Source organism: Mauremys mutica, chromosome 2 (genome assembly GCF_020497125.1).
Source record: "Mauremys mutica isolate MM-2020 ecotype Southern chromosome 2, ASM2049712v1, whole genome shotgun sequence".
In the NCBI taxonomy this organism is placed as follows: domain Eukaryota; kingdom Metazoa; phylum Chordata; order Testudines; family Geoemydidae; genus Mauremys; species Mauremys mutica.
The window spans coordinates 62,116,747-62,140,843 of record NC_059073.1 but is presented as its reverse complement, the minus strand read 5'-3'; the positions used below and the strand labels follow the sequence as shown (position 1 = coordinate 62,140,843).

The 24,097-nt window shown below is 42.9% G+C and overlaps 1 protein-coding gene across 5 annotated transcripts in view; it reads left to right on the top strand.

Annotated features, from left to right (window-relative positions):
- C2H8orf34 (chromosome 2 C8orf34 homolog) overlaps positions 1–24,097 on the top strand; it is a 281,523-nt gene that overhangs the window by 84,571 nt on the left and 172,855 nt on the right. For all 5 annotated transcript variants that reach the window (XM_045002946.1, XM_045002944.1, XM_045002945.1 and 2 more), the window contains exon 6: positions 13,079–13,251. In XM_045002946.1, coding sequence (XP_044858881.1) covers positions 13,079–13,251 — 173 coding nt within the window. The remainder of the gene's footprint in view (positions 1–13,078; positions 13,252–24,097) is intronic.

The window sequence follows — 24,097 nt, the reverse complement described above, 5'->3', positions numbered from 1 at the left end:
AAGACAGCAAATCACCAGAGAGCATTCCATAGGTGGAAAGAGCCTGAGATGAGACTAAGGTTAAAGGCCACCATAGATGATCAGCATCAAGAGAAGATTGCATCTGAGTCTCTTTACTGGCAAAATGTTCTGAAAAGGCTCATTGCCATTGTGAGAATGCTTGCTACCCAAAACCTAGTACTGCGTGGCATTTCAGATCAGCTGTGTGTGCCAAACAATGGAAACTTCCTTATAATTGTGGAGCTGATGGCTGAGTTTGATGCTGTACTCCAGGAGCATCTAAGAAGAGTCACTACCCAACAAATGTGTACAACCATTACCTTGGAAAATCAATTCAAAATGAGATCATACAGTTACTGGCAACAAAAGTCAAACAGAAGATTGTGGAAGATCTGAAGTCAGCAAGATGATATTCTGTTCTGGACTGCACACCTGACATCAGCCATACGGAACAAATGACTTTAATGGTGCATTTTGTAACAACAACAGAACCTAGTGAAAATGTCCCTACAATGGTGACAGTCAGAGAGCATTTTCTAGAATTTGACATTGATGATACTACAGGAGCTGGTATGACAAATATGCATCTTAAAAAGCTGGAAGATACGGGAATTGCGATAGCTGACATGAGAAGTCACGATAATGGTGCCAACATGAGAGGAAAGAACAGAGGAGTGCAGACACGGATCCGAGAGTTAAACCCTCAAGCTTTTTTTGTCCCATGCTGTGGGGTTGCATCTTCCCTATGCTGCCTTGGTGGAAACTTTTACAGCAGCAGCACATCAAGAACAGAGGAGTTAGATAAAGTTGTTATGAGAAAGTTGGGAGCTAGCCCGTGGGAGGCAGACGCCAGGTGGCCTAGCTGGGATCGGTTTCAAGGTGATAAACAAGTCCATAAATCAGATGAGTTGCATGGGAAATGGGAAATCAGTAAGCAAAGGGCCATGCGTGTGAAAAGCGTGTGTATCGGACTAAGAACCAATCAGCAGCAATGTGATGTTGGTGTGTCTGACGTTTGCTAATATGGAGAAGTCTATATAATATGATGCATTGTACATAATAAATGATTCTGCTTGCAATCATATTGGTTGTTGTGCTTTATCCGGCCCGCATGCAACGCAACAAATGGTGACCCCGACGTGATTCGAATCGGATCGAGTCGTTGTCCTGAACAGGCGGGAGAACAGCCACGGCAGGAGGTACTGGGGAAGAGCCAGCTCCTGGGCGTCCGGAAGGGAGACGCATTTGAGCTCAAAGGTGAGCGGCTAGTGAATCATGAGTACCGCTGTATCAGCTGAAGAAAAGATAACACAGAAGTTTTTATTGCACATCATGAACCGACAGGGGGAAAAGATTTCCCCTGCTGCACTGACTCATTAAGGAAAGAGGGGGAGCTGGGGAGGCTCCTCCTAACCGCCCTTCGGGCACAGGACGAGGAGGTGCTCCGCTGGAAGCGAGCCCTGGACGGGAAGACGTTGGAGTGCACGGTGCAGGCAGAGGCTCGTGCCGTGGCCCCGGAGGTCGTTTGGACCTACAAGCAAGTAAGTTGTTTTGGCAGGAGCCTGGAGAAGGCGTCCTACGCTGGCTGGTCTGAGCCTGGGACAGTGCCGGGAAAATCGTTATGCTTCTCCGGTATGAGCAGCAACAGCTGGGTGTTCTGACACAGGATTCACACATTAAAAGAAGCCAAGCAGGGAAGGAAAAAGAACAGAATGAGTTAACCGAAGAAATCTTTCTGGCCCCGGTCAAGGACACGCCGCTCAGCTAAGACTTGGTGGACAGCCAAGGAAAAGGGGGGCTTGACTGGGCCCAAAAAGCTAATGAGAGCTGCAAAACGCTGCCAGGCACTAATGCAATGTGTTAGGTTTCTTTTCTCACAGGTAAAGAAGCACTATCCGAAGACCCTAGCAGCCCCGCTATTCCTTGGAACCAGAAGACCGGATCAATGTAAAAGACCACCAGCGAAAGACTGCTTTGGCTCCATGCTGGAACGGCCCTTATTAAGTCCTGCTGACTACCAACACCGCTGTGATGTGCCAAAGACTGACTGCCTGGACCCATGATTCTTGCTGCAAAAAGACCCCTCCACCTCAGAAGAATTTTCCTACTGATGATTAGCCTATTCCTTTTTCTAGTTCTATTGTGCTTCTGGACAGCAGGGAAAAAGGACAAGGTGACGTGCTGGTTAAACCTCTCCCTTGTCCGCTGCAGCCCCCATTGTGTTGTTGGATTTTTTTTTTTTGAAAGAAGCAAAACCACTACAGGATGATGTCCTGGTAATATCCCCCGTAGAAGCTGAACCACGACAGTGGTGGAAAAGAAGAAAAAACACTCACATCACTGACATTGCCAAAGTCCAGAAATTCCTGACTAAAAGGACATTGAGAACTGACCCTGGTGAAGAAACAAAGAATTGTACACTGGCAGGAAGACATTTGGGATTCCTGCTGAGAAATGTGGTATTGATTGGATCTTGGGGTTTATTTTACAGGCTGCGCCCTGTGTTCTGGAGAAATTTTTTTTTTAGCATGTATTGCCCTCCCTAATTGGATTGTAAATGATATTGCCCCTTATTTAGTTTCCTATTGTTGGAGCTTCGCTAATTTAAGTACAGGCTGGAGTTGGTGAGTTACATGTCATTTCTGCCATTAGTTTTAGGATCCAAAGGCTACTGGCAGAGATGGTATGGGCTATTATTGAGGCTGAGAAAGCATTGCAGTGGGAGCTAGTATGTTTGAAATCCTGAATGACCAGCGGATGGCCATTCGGAGTGATTTTAAGCACCAGGATGGCCCACTGCCCTTATAGATATATTAGAAGTACCATTTGATCTGGGGTTGTAGAGACATACTTGGACACTGTCTGGGTGGAAGTGTGAATATTTGCAGTGCTCCTCCCCAGCATGTGGACCGGTTAGGGTGGGTGAGGGCTCTCACATACCGAATCCTGCCGGGTCCATGGGGAGGATGATTGTGGAATTAATTACCCCCTCATTACTAACCCCAGCTTCCTAGAGTTTAATTGTTTTTTGTCCTCAAAGTTTGAGAAAACTCAGCCAAAAGTTTGTTGAGTATTCTCAAAGGGGGGAGGAGTTGGTGTTACTAGGCATAAATCTAGGTAATTCGGGAGGATGGCTTTGGGCCTGTGTGACCCAAAGTACCTTTATGTAAAGTGCTTTTGTTAGCCTTACCTGATTTTTGTAATTTTTTGTGTTATGTGCTGACTATTGGCAGTTGCAAGGCTGTTTGATACGAGATGTAGCCAATATTAAATGAGATAGGCGGAAAATAGATGCTGTGATTAAAGTTGCATGCATGAGTATGTAGCCCCCACAGTGGGAAAGTACAGATAATTGTTCACAGAAGATATCAGAAGGGTGAGGGCTAGTTCAGAAGCGCACCCTTCTAGCTAATTGGTTGTGGAACAAGCTAGTGTCCATGGACGGGACGGTTTAGCAAGAGGAAAAAAGGATCGGGCCCAGGCGGGCAGGCAATAGATAGAGAGATTGGAGAGCAGGTTGAAAACCTTTGAGGATGTAGTGGAGAGAAAAAGTAGTTAAGCACAAGCATGGGGATTTCAAATACTCAGGAGAATATTTGGAATGGTGATTTAAGTTGAGAAAGGTGGTTGTTGGAGTACAAGCGAGCAATTTAAGGCAGAGTAAAAAGTTAACTCTGTGGTGGCTAGAGGGAACAGCAGTTGAATTTTGTAAAGATGCTAAAGAGAAAAGTTTTTGGTGTTTTTGAAATGTTTGTAAATAAATTCAGGCGAAGAAATTAGTTTGCAATTGTTTGGCTATGAATAATTTTGTAAAATTAATTAAGAATGTAGACAGTGCTATGTAATTAAAATTGTATTAGGCTTTAAGGGCACTGTAAGTGGTGATATTTTTTTTTAGTGCTTAAAAGCAGAAGTTAAAAGTAAAGAGCAAGCCAAAAAGCATTTGTATTAATGTTCCCCTGTTTTGCCTAAAATTAACAAGAGTATTTGTATATTTTAAGTAATGATTGATTGCCCAGTAGGGGTAAATTTGTTTTTGTTTTTTAGATAATTAAAGAAAATTAATGCCAGCTGCACAGCATTTAATATACCATGCATTTACTAACAGAGTAAAAATTAAGTTTTGTGTTTTATGTTTTGTTTTGTGGTGTTTGTTTTGTGGCCAGAATTGTTGTGTTTAATATTTTTATGAGATGGTTTGATTTGAAATTAAGCTGAAGGGTTAGATTGAAATGCAGATACTGGTTTTGTTCAATTTAGAATACAAAGTGTTTGGATACATTAGAAGAAAAATGTGATATGCTAAAGTTTAATACATTTTTTTAAGTAAGAGAGAAATTTTATTGGCCAATTCTTTTGTTTTAGAATGGTTATTAAAATTTGCATACCAATAGTTTTGGAAAGCAAGGATATGGTTGTAAGAATTTTGTAGGTATGTGTTGTATAGATTTATTTAATTATTTGCATTTTATGTATGCATTGCTTTAGCAATTGCAGGATAATATGTATAAGCTTACGCGTGATTATAATCCTTTGTGGGACTGGCTTAATGGCCTTGGCTGGCCCACTTGTGTTATTTTTCTTCTCCATATGGGAATAATTGCGTTGGGAGTTGTTTTTTGTTTTTTATTTGCTTGCCCTGTTTTGTACGCCCTTTGCAATGAAGTTTGGAGAGATTTATTGGATGTTTTTTTAAGAAAAGAGGGGGAGATGTGGGGTTGCATCTTCCCTATGCTGCCTTGGTGGAAACTTACAGCAGCAGCACATCAAGAACAGAGGAGTTAGATAAAGTTGTTATGAGAAAGTTGGGAGCTAGCCCGTGGGAGGCAGACGCCAGGTGGCCTAGCTGGGATCGGTTTCAAGGTGATAAACAAGTCCATAAATCAGATGAGTTGCATGGGAAATGGGAAATCAGTAAGCAAAGGGCCATGCGTGTGAAAAGCGTGTGTATCGGACTAAGAACCAATCAGCAGCAATGTGATGTTGGTGTGTCTGATGTTTGCTAATATGGAGAAGTCTATATAATATGATGCATTGCACATAATAAATGATTCTGCTTGCAATCATATTGGTTGTTGTGCTTTATCCGGCCCGCATGCAACGCAACACCATGCAGTTTTCATTCATTGCACTTGGTGGTCAGTGATGCAGCATCAGCTTCTAATGAGGCTGCTAAATTTTTTAATGTAATTCAAAGCATCTGTGTATTTTTCTCTGCATCAACTCATCGATGGCAAATTTTGAAGCAAAATCTGGGAACATCCTCTCTGACACTGAAACTACTGAGTGCCACATGATGGGAGAGTGGAGTGGAGGTGATAAAGCCTAAAAAACACCAAATTGGGAAGATAGATGATGCCATAGTTGCCATTATGGAGGATAATGCTATGACAGGAACTATTTGTGGGAGAACAGTGGCAGAGGGAAATGGAATCACCAGAAACATACAGAACTTCAAATTTCTGTGTGGCTTAGTGTTGTGGCATGACATACTGTTTGAAATAAATGTTGTAAGCAAGAGACTCCAAGGTGTTGACCTTGATATATCTGGAGCAATGAAACAACTGGACAAAGCAAAGACATACCTACAATCTTACCGGTCAGATGAGGGATTTCAAAACATTCTGAAGAGTGCACGGAAGTTGGCAGAGGAACTTCACACTGAAGCCATTTTCCCACCCATTCAAGAATACAAGAGTCACCGAAGAAGAAGACATTTTGATTACGAGCGCGGGATAATCCCGTAAGAGACCCCAAACAACAATTCAAAGTTGAATTCTTTAACCAGGTGCTAGATTGTGCAATACAGTCAGTTGAAGAACGTTTCATGCAGCTCAAGGAACACAGCAGTATATTTGGGATGTTGTATGATATTCCAAAACTCCTCACTATACCTGAAGAAGACCTACACCAGCAATGCAGGGCACTAGAGATAGAGTTGACACATGATGATATGCGCGATATTGATGTGAGTGATTTAGGCGATGAACTGAAAGCCCTTTCAAGATGCATTTCAGCAGGATCAACTCCAAAGGCTGTTCTGGTTATATATGTGCACAAATAAGATGACCACCCTCTTTCCAAATGCTTTTGTTGCTCTGTGCATACTCCTAACACTTCCTGTAACAGTTGCCAGTGGAGAATGCAGCTTCTCCAAGCTGAAGTTAATAAACACACATCTATGCACCACAATGACACAGGAGAGGCTGGTGGGCCTTGCAACCATCTCAATAGAACATGAGCTGGCCCAGACTGGACCTTCAGGTGGCAGGTCAAATCTTTGCAACCAAGAAGGCACGGAAAGCACCACTTTGATTATTCAAACAGATAAAAATGCCAGTGTTTACTATGCAGACAAGAAAAGTTACATTTGCTGTTCGGGCATTTGAAAGTTAAGTGTTACTTAAAATTTTTGAACAAGGCATTTTAAGTTGTTGTTTCTCCTTTATTGGGGTAAGTAGCAGAGCAGTGCCATGAGAGGAGTAGAACAGGAAGAAGGCAGAATTGAGACCTTTCAAAGTTTTGGTCCAAGTGAGGGGGCATGGGGGCATCATTTGAGCTCCCTGCCTCAGGTGCCAAAATGTTGTGGGCTGGCCCTGCCCTCTAGTCACATGACATGGATTACATCTGTCAAGTGACAGGGACCAATGTCCCCTGATTCCTGTGGTGACTGTTATGCTACCTGACTGCTTTACAACACAATTCCTACAGCTAAAAACCATTTTCCACAAATTTCTGAAAAATTTAAGAGTACCACACAACAAAAATGGCAGCAGTCCTAAAATGTGCTAAATCACTTTGTTTTCCCCATACAATTTTCTCCCTTTTCAATTACTGGCTTTTCAATTTAAAGATAGTTTTCAGTATTGCTACAATGTCATCTCAACTTTGCAGTAAAGTGTCACCACCTAAGCAATGATTTCAGCGGGCCTATAGGGGATACTGCCAAGAATGACCTTGAGCGGATCACTGCAGACTACGTGGCTCTGGGAAGAAGGATAGATGAGATTGAGGTGCAAGTGGTGTTCTCGTCCATCCTCCCTGTGCAGGGAAAAGGCCTGGGTAGAGACCATTGAATTGTGGAAGTCAACGAATGGCTACGCAGGTGGTGTCGGAGAGAAGGCTTTGGATTCTTCGACCATGGGATGGTGTTCCAATAAGGAGGAGTGCTAGGCAGAGACGGGCTCCACCTAACAAAGAGAGTGAAGAGCATCTTCACAGGCAGGCTGGCTAACCTAGTGAGGAGGGCTTTAAACTAGGTTCACTGGGGGGAAGGAGACCAAAGCCCTGAGGAAAGTGGGGAAATGGGATACCGGGAGGAAGCACGAGCAGGAGTGTGCAAGAGGGGAGGACTCCTGTCTCAGACTGAGAAAGGGGGACAATCAGCGAGTTATCTTAAGTGCCTATACACAAATGCAAGAAGCCTGGGAAACAAGCAGAGAGAACTAGAAGTCCTGGCACAGTCAAGGAACTATGATGAGATTGGAATAACAGAGACTTAGTGGGATAACTCACATGACTGGAATACTGTCATGGATGGATATAAACTGTTCAGGAAAGACAGGAAGGGCAGAAAAGGTGGGGGAGTTGCATTGTATGTAAGAGAGCGGTATGACTGCTCAGAGCTCTGGTATGAAACTGCAGAAAAACCTGAGAATCTCTGGATTAAGTTTAGAAGTGTGAGCAACAAGGGTGATGTTGTGGTGGAAGTCTGCTATAGACCACCAGACCAGGGGGATGAGGTGGACGAGGCTTTCTTCCGGCAACCAGCAGAAGTTACTACATCGCAGGCCCTGGTTCTCATGGGAGACTTTAATCACCCTGATATCTGCTGGGAGAGCAATACAGCGGTGCACAGACAATCCAGGAAGTTTTTGGAAAGTGTAGGGGACAATTGCCTGGTGCAAGTGCTGGAGGAACCAAGTAGAGGCAGAGCTCTTATAGACCTGCTGCTCACAAACCAGAAAGAATTAGTAGGGGAAGCAAAAGTTGATGGGACCCTGGGAGGCAGTGACCATGAGATGGCTGAGTTCAGGATCCTGACACAAGGAAGAAAAGAGAGCAGCAGAATACAGACCCTGGACTTCAGAAAAGCAGACTTTGTCTCCGTCAGGGAACTGATGGGCAGGATCCCCTGGGAGAATAACATGACGGGGAAAGGAGTCCAGGAAAGCTGGCTGTATTTTAAGGAATCTTTATTGAGGCTGCAGGAACAAACCATCCTTATGTGTAGAAAGAATAGTAAATATGGCAGGCGACCAGCTTGGCTTAACAGTGAAATCCTTGCTGATCTTAAACACAAAAAAGAAGCTCACAAGAAGTAGAAGATTGGACAAATGACCAAGGAGAAGTATAAAAATATTGCTCGGGCATGCAGGCGTGAAATCAGAAAAGCCAAATGATGCTTGGAGTTACTCTTAACATCTCTTGCTAGCTGCAACAAGAAGGGTTTCTTCAGGTATGTTAGCAACAAGAAGAAAGTCAAGGAAAGTGTGGGCCCCTTACTGAATGAGGAGGCAACATAGTGACAGAGGATGTGGAAAAAGCTAATGCACTCAAATGCTTTTTTTGCCTCTGTCTTCATGAACCAGGTCAGCTCCCAGACTACTGCACTGGGCAGCACAGCATGGGGAGGAGGTGACCAGCCCTCTGTGGAGAAAGAAGTGGTTCAAGACTATTGGACCTTCTAACATTAGCCTTCTTGGCAACAAGGGCACACTGTCGACTCATATCCAGCTTCTTGTCCACTGTAACCCCTAGGTCCTTTTCTGCAGAACTGCTGCCTAGACACTTGGTCCCTAGTCTGTTGAAGTGCATGGGATTCTCCCATCCTAAGTGACAGAGGATGTGGAAAAAGGACCAAGGAGGAGTATAAAAATATTGCTCGGGCATGCAGGCGTGAAATCAGAAAAGCCAAATGATGCTTGGAGTTACTCTTAACATCTCTTGCTAACTGCAACAAGAAGGGTTGTTGCATCATTTGGCTTTCCTTCTCCTCCCATCATTTGGCTTTCCTTCTAACTTTAGGAAAGCTGGATGAGCACAAGTCCATGGGGCTGGATGTGCTGCATCCAAGAGTGCTAATGGGGGAGGGACAGCTTAGTGGCTTGAGCATTGGCCTGCTAAATCCAGGGTTGTGAGTTCAATCTTTGAGGGAGCCATTTAGGGATCTGGTGCAAAAATTGAGGCTTGGTCCTGCTGTGAGGAGGGGGTTGGACTAAATGACCTCCTGAGGTCCCTTCCAACCCTGATATTCTATGAAAGGAGTTAACAGATGTGATTGCAGAGCTATTGGCCATTATCTTTGAAAACTCATGGCAATTGGGGGAGGTCCCAGATGACTGGAAAAAGGCTAATGTAGTGGCCATCTTTTAAAAATGGAAGAAGGGGATCCAGGGAACTACAGGCCAGTCAGCCTCACCTCAGTCTGTGGAAAAATCATGGAGCAGGTCCTCAAGGAATCAATTCTGAAGAGGAGAGGAAAGTGATCAGGAACAGTTAGCATGGATTCACCAAGGGCAAGTCATGCCTGACTAACCTCATTGCCTTCTATGAGATAACTGGGTCTGTGGATGAGGGGAAAGCGGTGGATGTGTTTATTCCTGGACTTCAGCAAAACTTTTGCTACGGTCTCCCACAGTATTCTTGCCAGCAAGTTAAAGAATTATGGGGTGGATGAATGGACTATAAGGTGGATAGAAAGCTGGCTAGATTGTTGGGCTCAACAGGTAGTGATGAATGGCTCCATGTCTAGTTGGCAGCCAGTTTCAAGCGGAGTGCCCCAAGGGTTGGTCCTGGGGCTAGTTTTGTTCAATATCTTCATTAATGATCTGGAGGATGGCATGGACTGCACTCCCAGCAAGTTTACAGATTACACTAAACTGAGAGGAGTGGTAGATACGCTGGAGGGTAAGGATAGGATACAGAGGGACCTAGACAACTTAGAGGACTGGGCCAAAAGAAATCTGATGAGGTTCAACAAAGACAAGTGCAGAGTCCAGCACTTAGGATGGGAGAATCCCATGCACTTCAACAGACTAGGGACCAAGTGTCTAGGCAGCAGTTCTGCAGAAAAGGACCTAGGGGTTACAGTGGACAAGAAGCTGGATATGAGTCGACAGTGTGCCCTTGTTGCCAAGAAGGCTAATGGCATTTTGGGCTGTATATGTAGGGGCATTGCCAGCAGATTGAGGGATGTGATCATTCCCCTCTATTTGGCATTGGTGAGGCCTCATCTGGAGTACTGTGTCCAGTTTTGGGCCCCACACTACAAGAAGGATGTGGCAAAATTGGAAAGAGTCCAGTGGAGGGCAACAAAAATGATTAGGGATCTGGAGCACATGACTTATGAGGAGAGGCTGAGGGAAGTGGGATTGTTTTAGGCTGCAGAAGAGAAGAATGGGGGAGGGGGGAGTTGATAGCTGCTTTCAACTACCTGAAAGGGGGTTCCAAAGAGGATGAATCTAGACTGTTCTCAGTGGTAGCAGATGACAGAACAAGGAGTAATGGTCTCAAGTTGCAGTGGGGGAGGTTTAGGTTGGATATTAGGAAAAACTTTTTCACTAGGAGGGTGATGAAGCATTGGAATGAGTTACCTAGAGAGGTGGTGCAATCTCCGTCCTTAGAGGTTTTTAAGATCAGGCTTGACAAAGCCCTGGCTGGGATGATTTAGTTGGGGATTTGGTCCTGCTTTGATCAGGGGGTTGGACTAGATGACCTCCTGAGATCCATTCCAACCCTGATATTCTATGATTCTATGATTAACTCTGGGCAGAATTAAACTGACATGAAAAAGACAGTGACAAACATACATTATAGGAGAAGTATAGGGTAAAAGGTGGAGTGAGGGAATGTGGTGAGGTGTTATGGTAATAGAAATAATAACAACCAAAGAGCAAAAGAGATTAAGACCCAGATTCTGCAGCTGACTCTGCATTGGGGAAGTTAATGGGTGGAATGGACAGAAGCCAACTGCAGGGTCAGGACCACAGTAGGATGGATATATAGATATAATACAAAAACAGCCCTTCCCATATAGGGTCAGATTCTGGCTCATTCTTAGGTCTTTTGTGCCACTCCAAATGGCCCTAAAACAACCCTGAACAGGTAGCTGAGGATTTCTTCCTACATAAGGAAAATCCTAGACTGGTGCAGAGTCAGACACCTGTTTATGTGAACAAAACTCTCTCTCTCTCTCTTTCTCTCAAGGAATATAGGATCTGGCATTTGAAATCTTTTCAATTTCAAGTTTTGTCTTTTAATGCCTACATTTGGCTTCCTCGTGTTAATTGGAAAACATTATTTACAGATTTCAAACACTATGAACACTTTGATGGTTTTATATTATGAATAAGTGCTAATATTTCAAACTTTGCATTTACTATAATTTAAAGTAGTCGTCCCAATTATTTAGTGTTCCTTTAAAGATCATTTGTTATTGAGAAGGACAAAAATGTATGGTTGCTAATCTAAATAATCATCCTGCTGTTGCTTCTCCAGATGCCATTTATTAGGACAGTGTTGTTCTTACAGTAGGAATATTTCATGGGATGTAGAGCCAAATAACAGCCGTAAGGATTTGTCTTCCTAAAATGATTGTCTTTCATTACAGATCGGAATATACAATATATCTTAATTAGGAGCACTGCATTTTAAATTTCCTTGCTGTCCTAGAAATGGCATTCAGTGAGAGCAGGATAACCATGTCCATCACATCATTTCAAAATGGCAATTCTGGAGCATAATTTTCTTCAGATTATCACTATTCCACATCAACTCCCACTGTACGTATAAGCACACAACACCGAGAAAATGGGAAAGGCTTATGTATTGCTTTTACACAAACTCTTTACATAATCATTTGGCCTATTTGTTTCTGTGTGATGCTGTGAAACATCAGTAGTTTTTAAAATGCCCAGTTTTTTTTTGTCTCCTACTAGTTATTCCACCATATATCTTCATGCAAATTGTCAAAAAATATGATTTCCAGCTTTGAAATTGCAGTTTATCACAGTGGCAATATACGATATACATTATTTGTTGCCTATTGTAATGCACTGAATTCAGCCAAATAAATATTTATTTTAATTGTGAATTTGAAAATATGACACACAAAACCAGCAGAATTATTGTAAAATAGTTGATTTCCCTGCTCAGTAAGATTTTCACACTGAATTCATAATGCAAAAGAGAGATGATATTGAATCGAAATATACTATCTTCTCTGTGTTCTTCAATATTCAAGTGACCTTAACAGAATTGAAACATTGGTGTTTCCAATAGGAAGGGGTTTATTAAGAATGTATAGTTTTAAAGCCAAATTAGTAGTGATGGACACCTGCCACTCCTTTTCAAAACTATTGGATTTTAAAGGGAAAAATGAAGAGAGGTTCTGAGTAAAGCTGGATGAAATTTTTCAGACAAATAATTAGTTGCTGAAAAATGCAGTTTTGGGGTAGCCCAAAACTATTCATGACTTTGGGGAATAATTCTGGCCAAAAGAGAGTTCTTTTTAAAAAATTTGAAACATTTCATATCAATTCATATCAACAATTTAAAGTACAGCATTTTAACTTTGTTTTGAAAAGACATTTTATTTTGAAAGTTAGCTAGATTTGTTTTTTTAAAAAAGGGTAAAAGAAACACCTGAAAACAAAATGAAACTAAAAAACTAATAAAAAGAAAAATTATCACAGCTGGAACAAAACATTTTGTTCAACCTGCAAAGATGTTTTTGTTTTGTTTTGTAGGCTCAGCAACTGAGCCAAAAATATTTTATTTCCTCTGCTCTAGTTCTGAGCACCAAGATGATCAACACCTGACTGGAGTTAGGGCCTAAATCCAATGTACATTGAAGTTAATGGGAGTCTTTCCATTGATTTCTGTGGGCATTGGATCAGGCTTTTGACCTTTTAGTGTCCCGTACTATTTTAATAAGGATCAATACATGAGGTGAAGCAATACGTTTTTGTTTGTTCCCTGTTTCCAGTTTATAAACATCACTGAGAATGAGCAGCGTAGAGGTTTGTTTGTTTGTTTGTTTGTTTGTTTGTTTATTTTGGCTTTTGTTTCTATTCAGGATGCAACAGGTTTTAATACTCCCCTTCTAAGACCTCGTGTGATTGGAGAATGGGTTGGTCGCGAGGAGAATGATGCTGATCCATTGGCTGCAGAGATGTTGCAACCTCCAGTACCAAGAAGTAAAAATGAACAATGGGATAGTGAAGATAGCAGCAGCAGTCCTGGAGGAAGGTGAGGTTTTGCTTTTATAGTTTAATGACTCCTGAAAATCTCATTGCAAAAAATCTCTCTAATTTTTAAAAATTATGTAATGTCCAGTTTTAAGGATCAAGAATGTGAGGTGTATTATTTTCCATATACAGTATACCAGCAACCTGGAAATATGTAGTAGGGATTTAATGATATTGGGCACAATACAGTAGGTGCTTATGCACATGAGTAGTCCCATAACTTTACTTATGTGCATAAAGTTAGGTTTATACAGTAACGCCTCATTTAATGTCCTCTTGCTTAATGTTGTTTCGATCTTACATCCCTGCTCAATTACAGAACATGCTCCATTTAAAGTTGTGCAATGCTTCGCTATAACCAGGGCCGGCTCCAGGCATCAGCCCAGCAAGCAGGTGCTTGGGACGGTCAACGGAGAGGGGCGGCACGTCCGGCTCTTCGGCGGCAATTTGGCGGCTGGTCCCTCGGTCCCTCTTGGAGGGAAGGACCAGCTGCTGAACTGCTGCTGAAGACTGAAGTGGCGGCGGTGGCAGAGCTGATCGAGATCGCAGCTTTTTTTTTTTTTTTTGCTGCTTGAGGTGGCAAAAACCCTGGAGCTGGCCCTGGCTGTAATGTTGTTTGGCTGCCTGCTTTGTCCACAGCTGGCAGCCTGTCTATCAGCTCCCCTACGCCCACCCCCCACAACGTCTCCCATCCTTCTGCAGACCCCACGGATCAGCGCCTTACCCCTCCTCCCCCTGCCTCCTGCCCGCAGCAATCAGCTGGCTTGCAGTGTTCAGGAGGGAGCGGGGAGGAGCAAGGACTCGGCACACAGGCCTCCCCTGCCTCCTGAATGCCGCAAACCAGCTGAATGCCACAGGCAGGAGGGAGGGAGGAGTCTGCATGCTGAGTCCTCGCTCCTCCCCCCTCCCTCCTGCCCCCGAATGTCGCAAGCCAGATGATTGCCGCAGGCAGGAGGGAGGGGGAGGAGTGAGGATGCGGCGCACCTTTGTGCTCCCTCCCCTGCCTTCTGTCCATGGCAATCAGCTGGCTTGCGGCATTCGGGTGGGAGGGGGAGCCTGTGTGCTGTGTCCTCGCTCCTCCCCCCTCCCTCTTGAATGCTGTAAGCCAGCTGATTGCTGCAGACAGGAGGCAGGGGAGGGAGGGGGGAGGAGCGAGGACGCTGTGTGCGGCGTAAAGGGGAAGGAGGGAGGGAAAGAAGAGGCGGGTTAAAGGTGGGGGCTCGGGGGAAGGGGTGGCGTGGGCGGGCTGAGGGTTGAGCCCCCCACCCCTGGTGCTTGAAGAGTAGGGGAAGCTACTGCTGTTACTGCGCAACATGCTTCTCCTAGCCTACAGCACCTTCAGCCTCCTTGTCTGCCTCATTGTCGCCAGTGCCAGTGGGTTGTGCCTGTGTGGGATAAGGCAGAGGCACCTCCCAACTATAGTACTGTACTGTATGGCAAAAAAAAAATTCCCTGGAACCTAACCCCCCCATTTACATTCATTCTTATGGGGAAATTGGATTAGATTAACGTTGTTTCACATAGTCGCATTTTTCAGGAACATAACTACAACGTTAAGTGAGGAGTTACTGTATGTGTTTACGGAGTTGGAAGCATGGTTTTAGCATTTTTTTGATTGGTACTTCAGATGAGACAGTTTAAGCTGTCTTCCTCCTTTAGGTGGTTTGTTGTTGTTGTTGTTGTTGTTTTGCTAATTCTATCCTAGAGAAATAGGAACAAATATAACTATCCTCATTTAAAAGAAAAATTGATGGGGAACAGCAGCTCCTCTATATTATTACAGGGCTTATCACCACAACATTTGCCCCCTCCCAGTTTTATTTCTCATGTTCAGTTCTTCAGTTAGCATCTTGGTACTAAGTTCTTTCTCAAGGAGAAAATTATATTCAGTATAGTGAATAGCTTTTGATAATTCAATGTACTCAGTTATCTCTTAGCTGGAGGGGGAAAAATCAGATTGTTAATGTGCCTCAATCACAGAAAATGTATTCAGTTTTCACAAGCAGAACATTTTACATGATTAAAATGACAAAAGTGGACTGTTTATAACAAAAGGAAAAGTATTCAAATTTGTTTCCAAATGTGATTCACACTTATTTTTTTTTCAATGTTGCATTCTGTGGTGCCTCTAGTGTTATCAGGTCCTCCATTGATATTGCTAAAGGGAAAAGGCTGTGTCTTCTCTGTGCCCAGACTAGGACATAGACTGTAACAAGCATATTTCTGTTCCTTCTTTACGTAGGTAGCAGTACTCTCCCTTTGAAAACATCTGCAACATCTATGGTCTTGAGAGCTCCTTTATGTAGGAATTTGCTCCTCTACTTGGTCTGTCAGAAGCTGGATTTATTATTTTTTCAGGCATTCTGCAAAGCTCTCCTTTACCCCCTTTTTATCAGACGCTAGTGGAAACAGTTGGTGGAGGGTGGTTACACTTATGGGCAGTCCTTTGATATTGTTTTGTACATGTTTAATTTATGGAATAGGCACCATTTGTATAGGATGGTATAACAGAGGACTCGGATGGTCAGTCCGCCTAGTGGTTGAAGTACTTGGCTTCCTGCTCCTTGCTTCTATAGTTAAGGTGCCTCAGTCTTTAAAGCAGGGGTAGGGGGCAGGGAGACCTAGGCCCTCCATCTCCACCAGGTCCCAGCCCAGGGCCCCGTGTATGTCACCACAGAGTAGGGGATCTTCCTACATCCACTGCCTTGAACTACTTCCTACTGTTGACCCTTCAGTTTGCGGCATGACCCCTATAGTCCAAGTTCCTGTTGTGGCTTGTCTCTTAGTAGTGACCCCTGGTGGACCCTGGGTGGTATCCTGCTGCCGTCCCAGGTTCCTCTGGGCAGGACAGCCATAAGCTTGTGCGATTGGAGTCTCGACAAAGTCTCCACCCCTCAGTCACTAAGGTGCTCCTATGCCTCTTTCTCCATCTCCTTTGGCCAGGAAAACAATGCTTGGGCTCTCACAGCTGCCTTGGCTGGCAGGCTAGTGATCATTCCCTCCTGCCTCTTCACCAGTCAGCCCCGAACTGAGCCAGGCTCCCTCTTTTTCTCTCCCATCCAGGCCTGGCACTGGCTGCAGGTATAACAGGGTGGAGCTATCTGGGCCCTAAGGGTCTCCTTAACCCATTCCGTGCTGGTGGGAGGGTTCTCTGCTTCACCATAGATGGACATCTATAGGTATTCTTAAAAATGCAAGTAAATAGAAATACATGATGATGGTCAGCTAACTTAGTCTGGATTCAGACTAGAGGAAGAAAAAAGAGCTGAGCTCTAATTGGCTGCTCAGCACTGGCTCTGTAGTGGTGGTGTTGGGCAGTGGCAGTAACGAGCCATGCAGCTCATTATTGGGGCTGGCTTACCGGCAATGTGCCTGCTTGTTCAGCAGCATAATCAGAGCATAGAGATGATCTGTTCTTGAGTGGTGATAGGAAAAGTGGATGCTGCATCCCGTTCCTCGGGGGAAGGAGGCAGAAGATAGCTTCCTCTTCCTAACCATCACCTAAGAGAGAGAGAGAAGGAGAGCAGAGAGAAGACAAGGGATCAACCGCAAAGAACATATTTATTTCTGAAGAAGGATATGGGAATTTTTATTTTATGAGACTTCGCTGCTAAGGATGTTAAGGAGAATTGTGATTGGTGCCTTTGAGGGTATTATTCAAAGACATTTAATGGGGTGAGGAAAGCAATGGAGTCACCGTTGTCATATTGAGGGAAGTACATGAGAGAAAAGTATGTGGTGCCTGATATGAGGAGAGAATCCTACAGTTTGGAGGAGTCTAATTTCAGATAGAAGGCGGTGATGAAGAGTTGTTGAAAGTTTAGCACATAAGTGTCCAGGGATTATATTAAATTACATTTTTTCAAAATTTTTCACATTCTCCAAAATAAAATCAAACAACTTGTTCTTTTATTCAAAGCTGTTTTTTGTTACCTGGCCCTTAAGAATGCTCATGCCCCGTAAGAGTAAATGGCCCCCAAATATACCGTATATACTCGTTCATAAGCCTGAATTTTTTTAGTAAAAAAGGGAAGCACCAGAAAAGGGGGTCGGCTTATGAACGGGTATAGAGAGGGAGAGGTGGTACACAGCCCCTCCTAGGGTGACCAGATGAGAGACATGAAATATTAGATCAACTCACATGGAAGGCCATATCCCAGATTGGTGGAATGAATGCCTTCTTCCCATGGGCGGCACATATAAGAGGCTGGGGCCTCTTCCCTTCTGGCTCTGCTGGCTGTGCTGCCTCTCCTTGCTCCCTCTGTTGGCGGGGAGGGGCTAGGATGACCAGATGTCCCGATATTTACTTGTTTGCCCTGCATCCCAACCAAACATCGGTCGGGATGCGAATTGTCCTGATATTTTGCACTCCGGCGCACAGGCAGAGGGGGTTCGTTCCCCCAACTCAGCTCTGGCCTCACCCCGACTCCACTCCCTCCCTGCCCCGCCCCATTGGATCCCTCCCCAAATCCCTGCCCTGGCCCCGCCACATTCCTCCTCCTCCTCCTCGCCGTCCCTCTCAGGCTTGCACGAATCAGCTGTATGGCAGCACAAGCACTGGGAGGGAGGGGGGAGAAGCAGGACACGGTAGCCCGCTCAGGGGAGGCGGAGGTGAGCTGCCAGCTCTCGAGTTGTTGGGTTTTTTTGCTCTGCCGGAGACCAGCCCAGCTCCCTGTCCAACATTTCATGTCTCTCATCTGGTCACCGTAGGAGGGGCTGTGTACCACCTCTCCCTCTCTATACCCGTTCATAAGCCGACTCCCTTTTCTGGTGCTTCCCTTTTTTACTAAAAAAAATTCAGGCTTATGAATGAGTATATACGATATATTTGGGGGCCATTTACTCTTACGGGGCATGAGCATTCTTAAGGGCCAGATAACAAAAAACAGCTTTGAATAAAAGAACAAGTTGTTTGATTTTTATTTTGGAGAATGTGAAAAATTTTGAAAAAATGTAATTTAATATAATCCCTGGACACTTATGTGCTAAACCTTCAACAACTCTTCATCACCGCCTTCTATCTGAAATTAGACTCCTCCAAACTGTAGGATTCTCTCCTCATATCAGGCACCACATACTTTTCTCTCATGTACTTCCCTCAATATGACAATGGTGACTCCATTGCTTTCCTCACCCCATTAAATGTCTTTGAATAATACCCTCAAAGGCACCAATCATAATTCTCCTTAACATCCTTAGCAGTGAAGTTTAAACAATCATGTTCCCTAATTGAGCACGGACCTAACATTGAAACAACATTAAATGAGGAGTTGCTGTATATGCTATATGTGAGACATATAAATCGGACAGTTCTGTTTTCTGGATTACTAAACAGCAAACATATTCCCCATTGCTTTGTTTTGCTATCGGAAATATAATGAGTTGGCTGCACCCAGGGATACAGGTTCCTCTTGCTGCAGCAGCTAAGTGAGAGGCAAAAGGTGCTTCCTGGATTCTTGGGATTTGACATGAAGCAATCTGAGCCTAGCCAGAGTGCAGCAGGGCTTCTATTGCCAATTCTTTTTGTGGCCACTCCTCCTCCTATATTGTGGGCTGTAAGGGGAGATGGAATAGAACTGTTCTGGCATCTTTGTATTTCCCAGAGTACGTCCTATTCCCTTAGCCACTGGGGGTGAGGGGGTGCTAGTTTCAGCTAGTTTACAGTCCCTTTGAACTGACAAGGTTTGGAACTGGATCTGTAAAATGTTGGTATTTGAAAATGCACATCTTGTTTAGTCAAATAGTTAGTTATTTATAAAAATAAGCATAAAATAAATGCTTGGTTGTTATAAAAAGCAATATCGGTTGGTCAAAGTTAACTCATGTATAGTTCAAGTCAAAGGTATTACATAATTAACTTTTAATTAAACATACATATAATACATCAATAAGTACTGGGAGCAGCATGCTCTGAATTTATAGGGCTAGTTAGAATTCATGAAATAGTAAACTATTAATCAGTGTTTTGTTGACTTCAACATCTAAGTTACAGTGAAGTATTCTGTTGTTTAATTAAAACTAGCGAAGTGTCCTGTGGCACCTTATAGACTAATGTATTGGAACGTGAGTATTCACCCACGAAAGCTCATGCTCCAATATGTCTGTTAGTCTATGAGGTGCCACAGGACTCTTTGCTGCTTTTACAGATCCAGAGTAACATGCCTACACCTCTGATACTTAATTAAAACTGTATGTAGCCTAGAGTCATTTGGTCACATTTTACTTGTAACTAAAAAAGGAAGCATTTCATAATTCATAATCTCTGTTTCTGTATAAATCTGGTAAAAGATGATTTATAAACACTATGAAGTAATTTTAAGACAAATGTAAAGACAAATATTTGTGATAGTTTATTGGCCATTCATTACCAGTATCTACATATGCTAAACTTTTAAACTAATGCTGTACAGTAAGAAGAGGAAAGTAAAAACTGCATATTTTCTCCTCACACAGTTCTCCCCACCATAATAGTGAAATATTCTTAGTATCCAGAGGTTTAACACTTGCAGATTTTGGCCCATGTTGTCAAAGATGCAGGCCTCTTTTTCTCAGCTCCTCCAATCACTGGGAGGATGGCTGTCATTGGTGCCATGTACCACTGAGTGCCTCCCCAGCTGAGCTCTTCTGACAGTTCAGATTATCACATGGGGATTTACCTATCTCATAGAGCTGGAAGGGACCTTGAAAGGTCATTGAGTCCAGTCCCTTGCCTTCACAGCAGGAACAAGTACTGTCCCTAACAGGTTTGGGTTTTTTTTTTGTTTTTTTGTTTTTGGCTCCAGAGCCCTAAATGGCCCTTCAGTGCTTGAACTCAAAACCCTGGGTTTAGCAGACCAGTGCTCAAACCACTGAGCTATCCCTCCCCCTCACTCTGTGATTGTGGTCACAGAGTGTAAAGGGCAAGTTGTTATTGCTTAGAACAGTTTAGGAAGCTTTGGGAATGGCATTCTTTAGGGGAATGAACAAAAGTCTAGAATGGCTGGTTCTTAGGTCTTACCCTTCTGTTGCTACCACACTCCCTTTTTTGGTGCTATCCCTTTCAGCATAAAATAGACTGTAGAAAATGCCAGTGGATATGTGGCTTGCGGGATGCTATGAGTGCTGTCCTCTGTGCTGCCTCTAATCTCACTTTTAAAAATCTTTTCCTAATTTTGCTTCTCTCAGTATTGTACAATGGAAGAAAAACATATTATCCTTTGTTAAGAATATGGAGCCTGGTTCTCAGAGGTGATAATCACCTATAACCCCTACTGAAGGCAATGGGAGCTGGCAAGGACTCAGCACATTTGAGAATCAGGTCTACTTATTTAAAAGAAAGCGGGAGTGATTTTTAGAAATTGGCAGCATACAGGGAGTGAATTACTAAAAAGACTGGGAAAGGTACGTTAATCAGATTCAAGTAGGTTAGTAGTAACTGGTTTATAAATTTTAGCCGTTGATGTAGGCTCTGTGTTGCTGATGTACAACAGGAAAAGTTAGTAACATGAGATCAGGGACAATATGAAAGTTTTGTTGGTAGCTGGCTCAGCTTCAAGAATTCACTTTGTGGAAATGGGATTAAATGCAATCCTGGCCACTTTCATAATTTTCAGCATGTCAAAAAATTTCCCTAGGATAGTTCTGAGAACATGGAGATCTGGGGATTTCCACATGGGGGGGGTGGGTAATATGTGCACACAGGAGGATTTTAGGGGATTTTAATGAGAATCTCAGTTCTCAAGAGTTAAAAGCTGGAGACTCAGCTAAGTAGCTAGAACTCATGGATGCCCCATCTATACACCAACCACCACCTCTCTCAGAACCTACCCTATCTTACCATTACTTATGTGCCTCAGGAGAGGTGGAGTGGTCTACATCTGTCTACTCTACACCTAATTCAGGGAGAAGCAGCAAGCCCATTTCCCCCTGCTGGGATAAATGGTGGTATGAGACATCTCCTACATTCTCTCCACAAGGTGGTGGGGAGGGCCTCAGATTTCTCTTCTATGGTGTGTCTCCTAGGGTCTGAGTGGTTTGGGGTTTCCCCCATTCCCAAGAGTCCTCTCTTAGGTACAGCTGCCAACTATCTTGCATCTCCAGGTGCCTGCCTGACTCCTAGGTTATGGATCATAAACTGCACAGAAATATTAACACCAGTCACTGGAAGAGGAAAGACTAAAAACATAGTCTCCTGGCTTTCAGTTCAGTGGACCCTTCTGTGGGTTAAAGAGAAATTGTGACTTTCACGCAAGATGCATGATTTTTGGTGGGGTCTGCTTACGCAAACTTCTGCCTGTTCCCTGCATGTTCCCAATTCCTTGAGAAATCAGCTCCATACGCCCTTTCTCCCCCACAAATGAATGTGGTCTCTTTCATACTGTTGTGATAATTGGACCTACAAATTTACCCTAATTGTGAACTCAGCTGTGAAAAGTGAGTGAAAGTTCATAAAGTATCACAATAACTTGTAACAGAAAATGTTGAGGGGAAAAACTTCAAAGGGGAGACACTGCATTATTCCAAACTAAAAGGCCTACAGATATAATTCAAGGACTCATGAATTTTATGATTGTGCTTGGTAACCAAGAAAAGTGTGAGACCAAAAATCTATCAACCAAAATTGGTGTGTCAGAAATTAGGCTTAATTAGTGGACAAAGTAATGAGGGTATGGGCTGTTCTGCTCACCAACACCCTTTGTGGGACCTTAAAGAAAGACTTTGGGGAGAGAAATTGGCTACTAGAGGGAGCTTCACCATCATGGCTGCCATCCCTATTGTCTCCTGGGATCCCAGAACCTTCCTTATCCTGATACTGAAAGATGTCCTTAATAGATTAGGCCAGAAAGAGGGAGCCAGATGACATGGCCAGCCCTGTCTGAACCACAAACACCACCCGAAAAGTGAGAAATTCTCTCCTCTCCCGCCCTCAAATGTGTCCTTTTCCTTCCTTACCTTATTTTTTATCTTTCCTATCCTCTCTCCTTTTTCCTTTGTCTAATAAGAATGCATATTTTGAAACACTGAAAGAGGGAGCTAAAGCAATGGCCTAAACAGCCTGATGTTGGAACAAGTTTGCCAGGTCTCAGAGTGGCTGATAAGACCACATTCTGTGCTTATGCTTTTCCAGCAGTGAGGCTGCAAGTGAAAGTCAGCACCAGAGACAGAAGCTGCATTTTCTCTGTTGTTCTCTTCTCTCTCCATTTGTGTTTGTCTTGTTTTGAGTTCTAGGAAATGGGATTGGACTTTAACAACAACAGTAACAATGAGAGGTCCAGCCCATCTCAATTAACTTCTTTTCCTCAAACAGGATAGTTGTTAATCTCTTAGATGGATTAAAGATTATATCAGTTTTTTTTCCCCTACGAAAAGCTGTCTCCAGCTAAAGGGAAAGAACAGGCAATGCTGTTAAAATAAAAGCCTTATTTAATACTTTACATTTCAAATGCTTTAACTTGTTTCCCTTTCTTTTCCTATGTCTTTAATAAAAGTTTTACAAGATTTTTAATTGTGTCTTTTCCATAGTACCAAGCAGGCTATGGTCTCTTTCTATCAAACCCTGAATCTTGTTTATACTCTTTAATGTTGGACAGAGACTGGGTTATGTTAACACCTTTGGGCCATATATTCTATCTAAATTAATACAACACTAACCCTCCCCAACTCCCACTCCCCCTCCCCCCAATCCCCATAGCTATAGGCTATTCCTAATTTTGGGTTAGAAGTAATGGGATAGTCTAGTCATTAAAAAAGTTGCTAGGTGTTCATGTGACAAAGCTTTGTATGGGCATTATGAGAGGATATTCCAGATCTGTAGTGGATTATCTGCATATAAATCAGTACTACCTAAATCCTTACCACATTTTTTGCATGTGCCCAAATAACCTATTTTCTTTTATACAGTATTTTTATATGAATCTTTACTTTCAGTCACATGTAAAAAATCACATAGAAATACCACCTAATTTTGCATATCTTTTGATGAACTGGGCTCATAATTATTTTTTAGGTTGAAAATTTGCTTCTTTGTTTCTCATACTCAAGTGAGTAAAAATATTATGGTGAAGATCATGAGCCATAAAAAATATTTTTTGTGCCTTAAGACACATCAATCATACTGGCAAGATACTTTATATTCCATTCTCTTCTAAGCAAATCCAGCTGAACTAAAAATTAAAATTTAAAAACATGTATTTCTTTTAAGCTTGTTAAAAGAAAACATATTTTTATTTATAAAACTAGTAATATAGTTTTTTTTGCCTTTTTATCGGGAAAGAGGATTTATATCACAAAACTCTGAAAACAGAGCGACATAAAAATTATGTGGTTATGATGATTTAATCTGCGGGGTTCTAAGCTTTCACTAGTGTTGCCAATTGGGAAACTGCCATAACAGCAATAAGACATCTGTAACTGGCTTTATGATTTTTTCCCCAGTTTTATATGTAAATAATTTATGGCCTGTTCCAGTGCCCTTTGAAGTCAATGGGAGTCTTTCCAGGGCATTGGGTGAGACACTTAGGCAGGAACTAAAGGGTAGGCAATTGTACAATTTTGTTTTTTAAACTCTGTGTAGGATTGCACTGGAGAATACTAGCCATCAGGGAATCCGTGATAAAACAGCACGGGTATAAATAACTAGGCTGTGGAGGTATGGTAATAGCATATGATAAGACTGATGACAAACATTTGACAATATTTGTGGAGCAGTGAGTAAGAACAAAACATGAGCTTACAGGAAACTGCAAGTGGGAAAAATATGTTGGGTAAGTAACCAAGGTCCACAAAGTGTGCCAAAATATAAAAAGGCTTGGTATTTAAAGGATGCTTTTTGTGAGTATGTGGTCAATTAATTGGGGATACAAATCCCA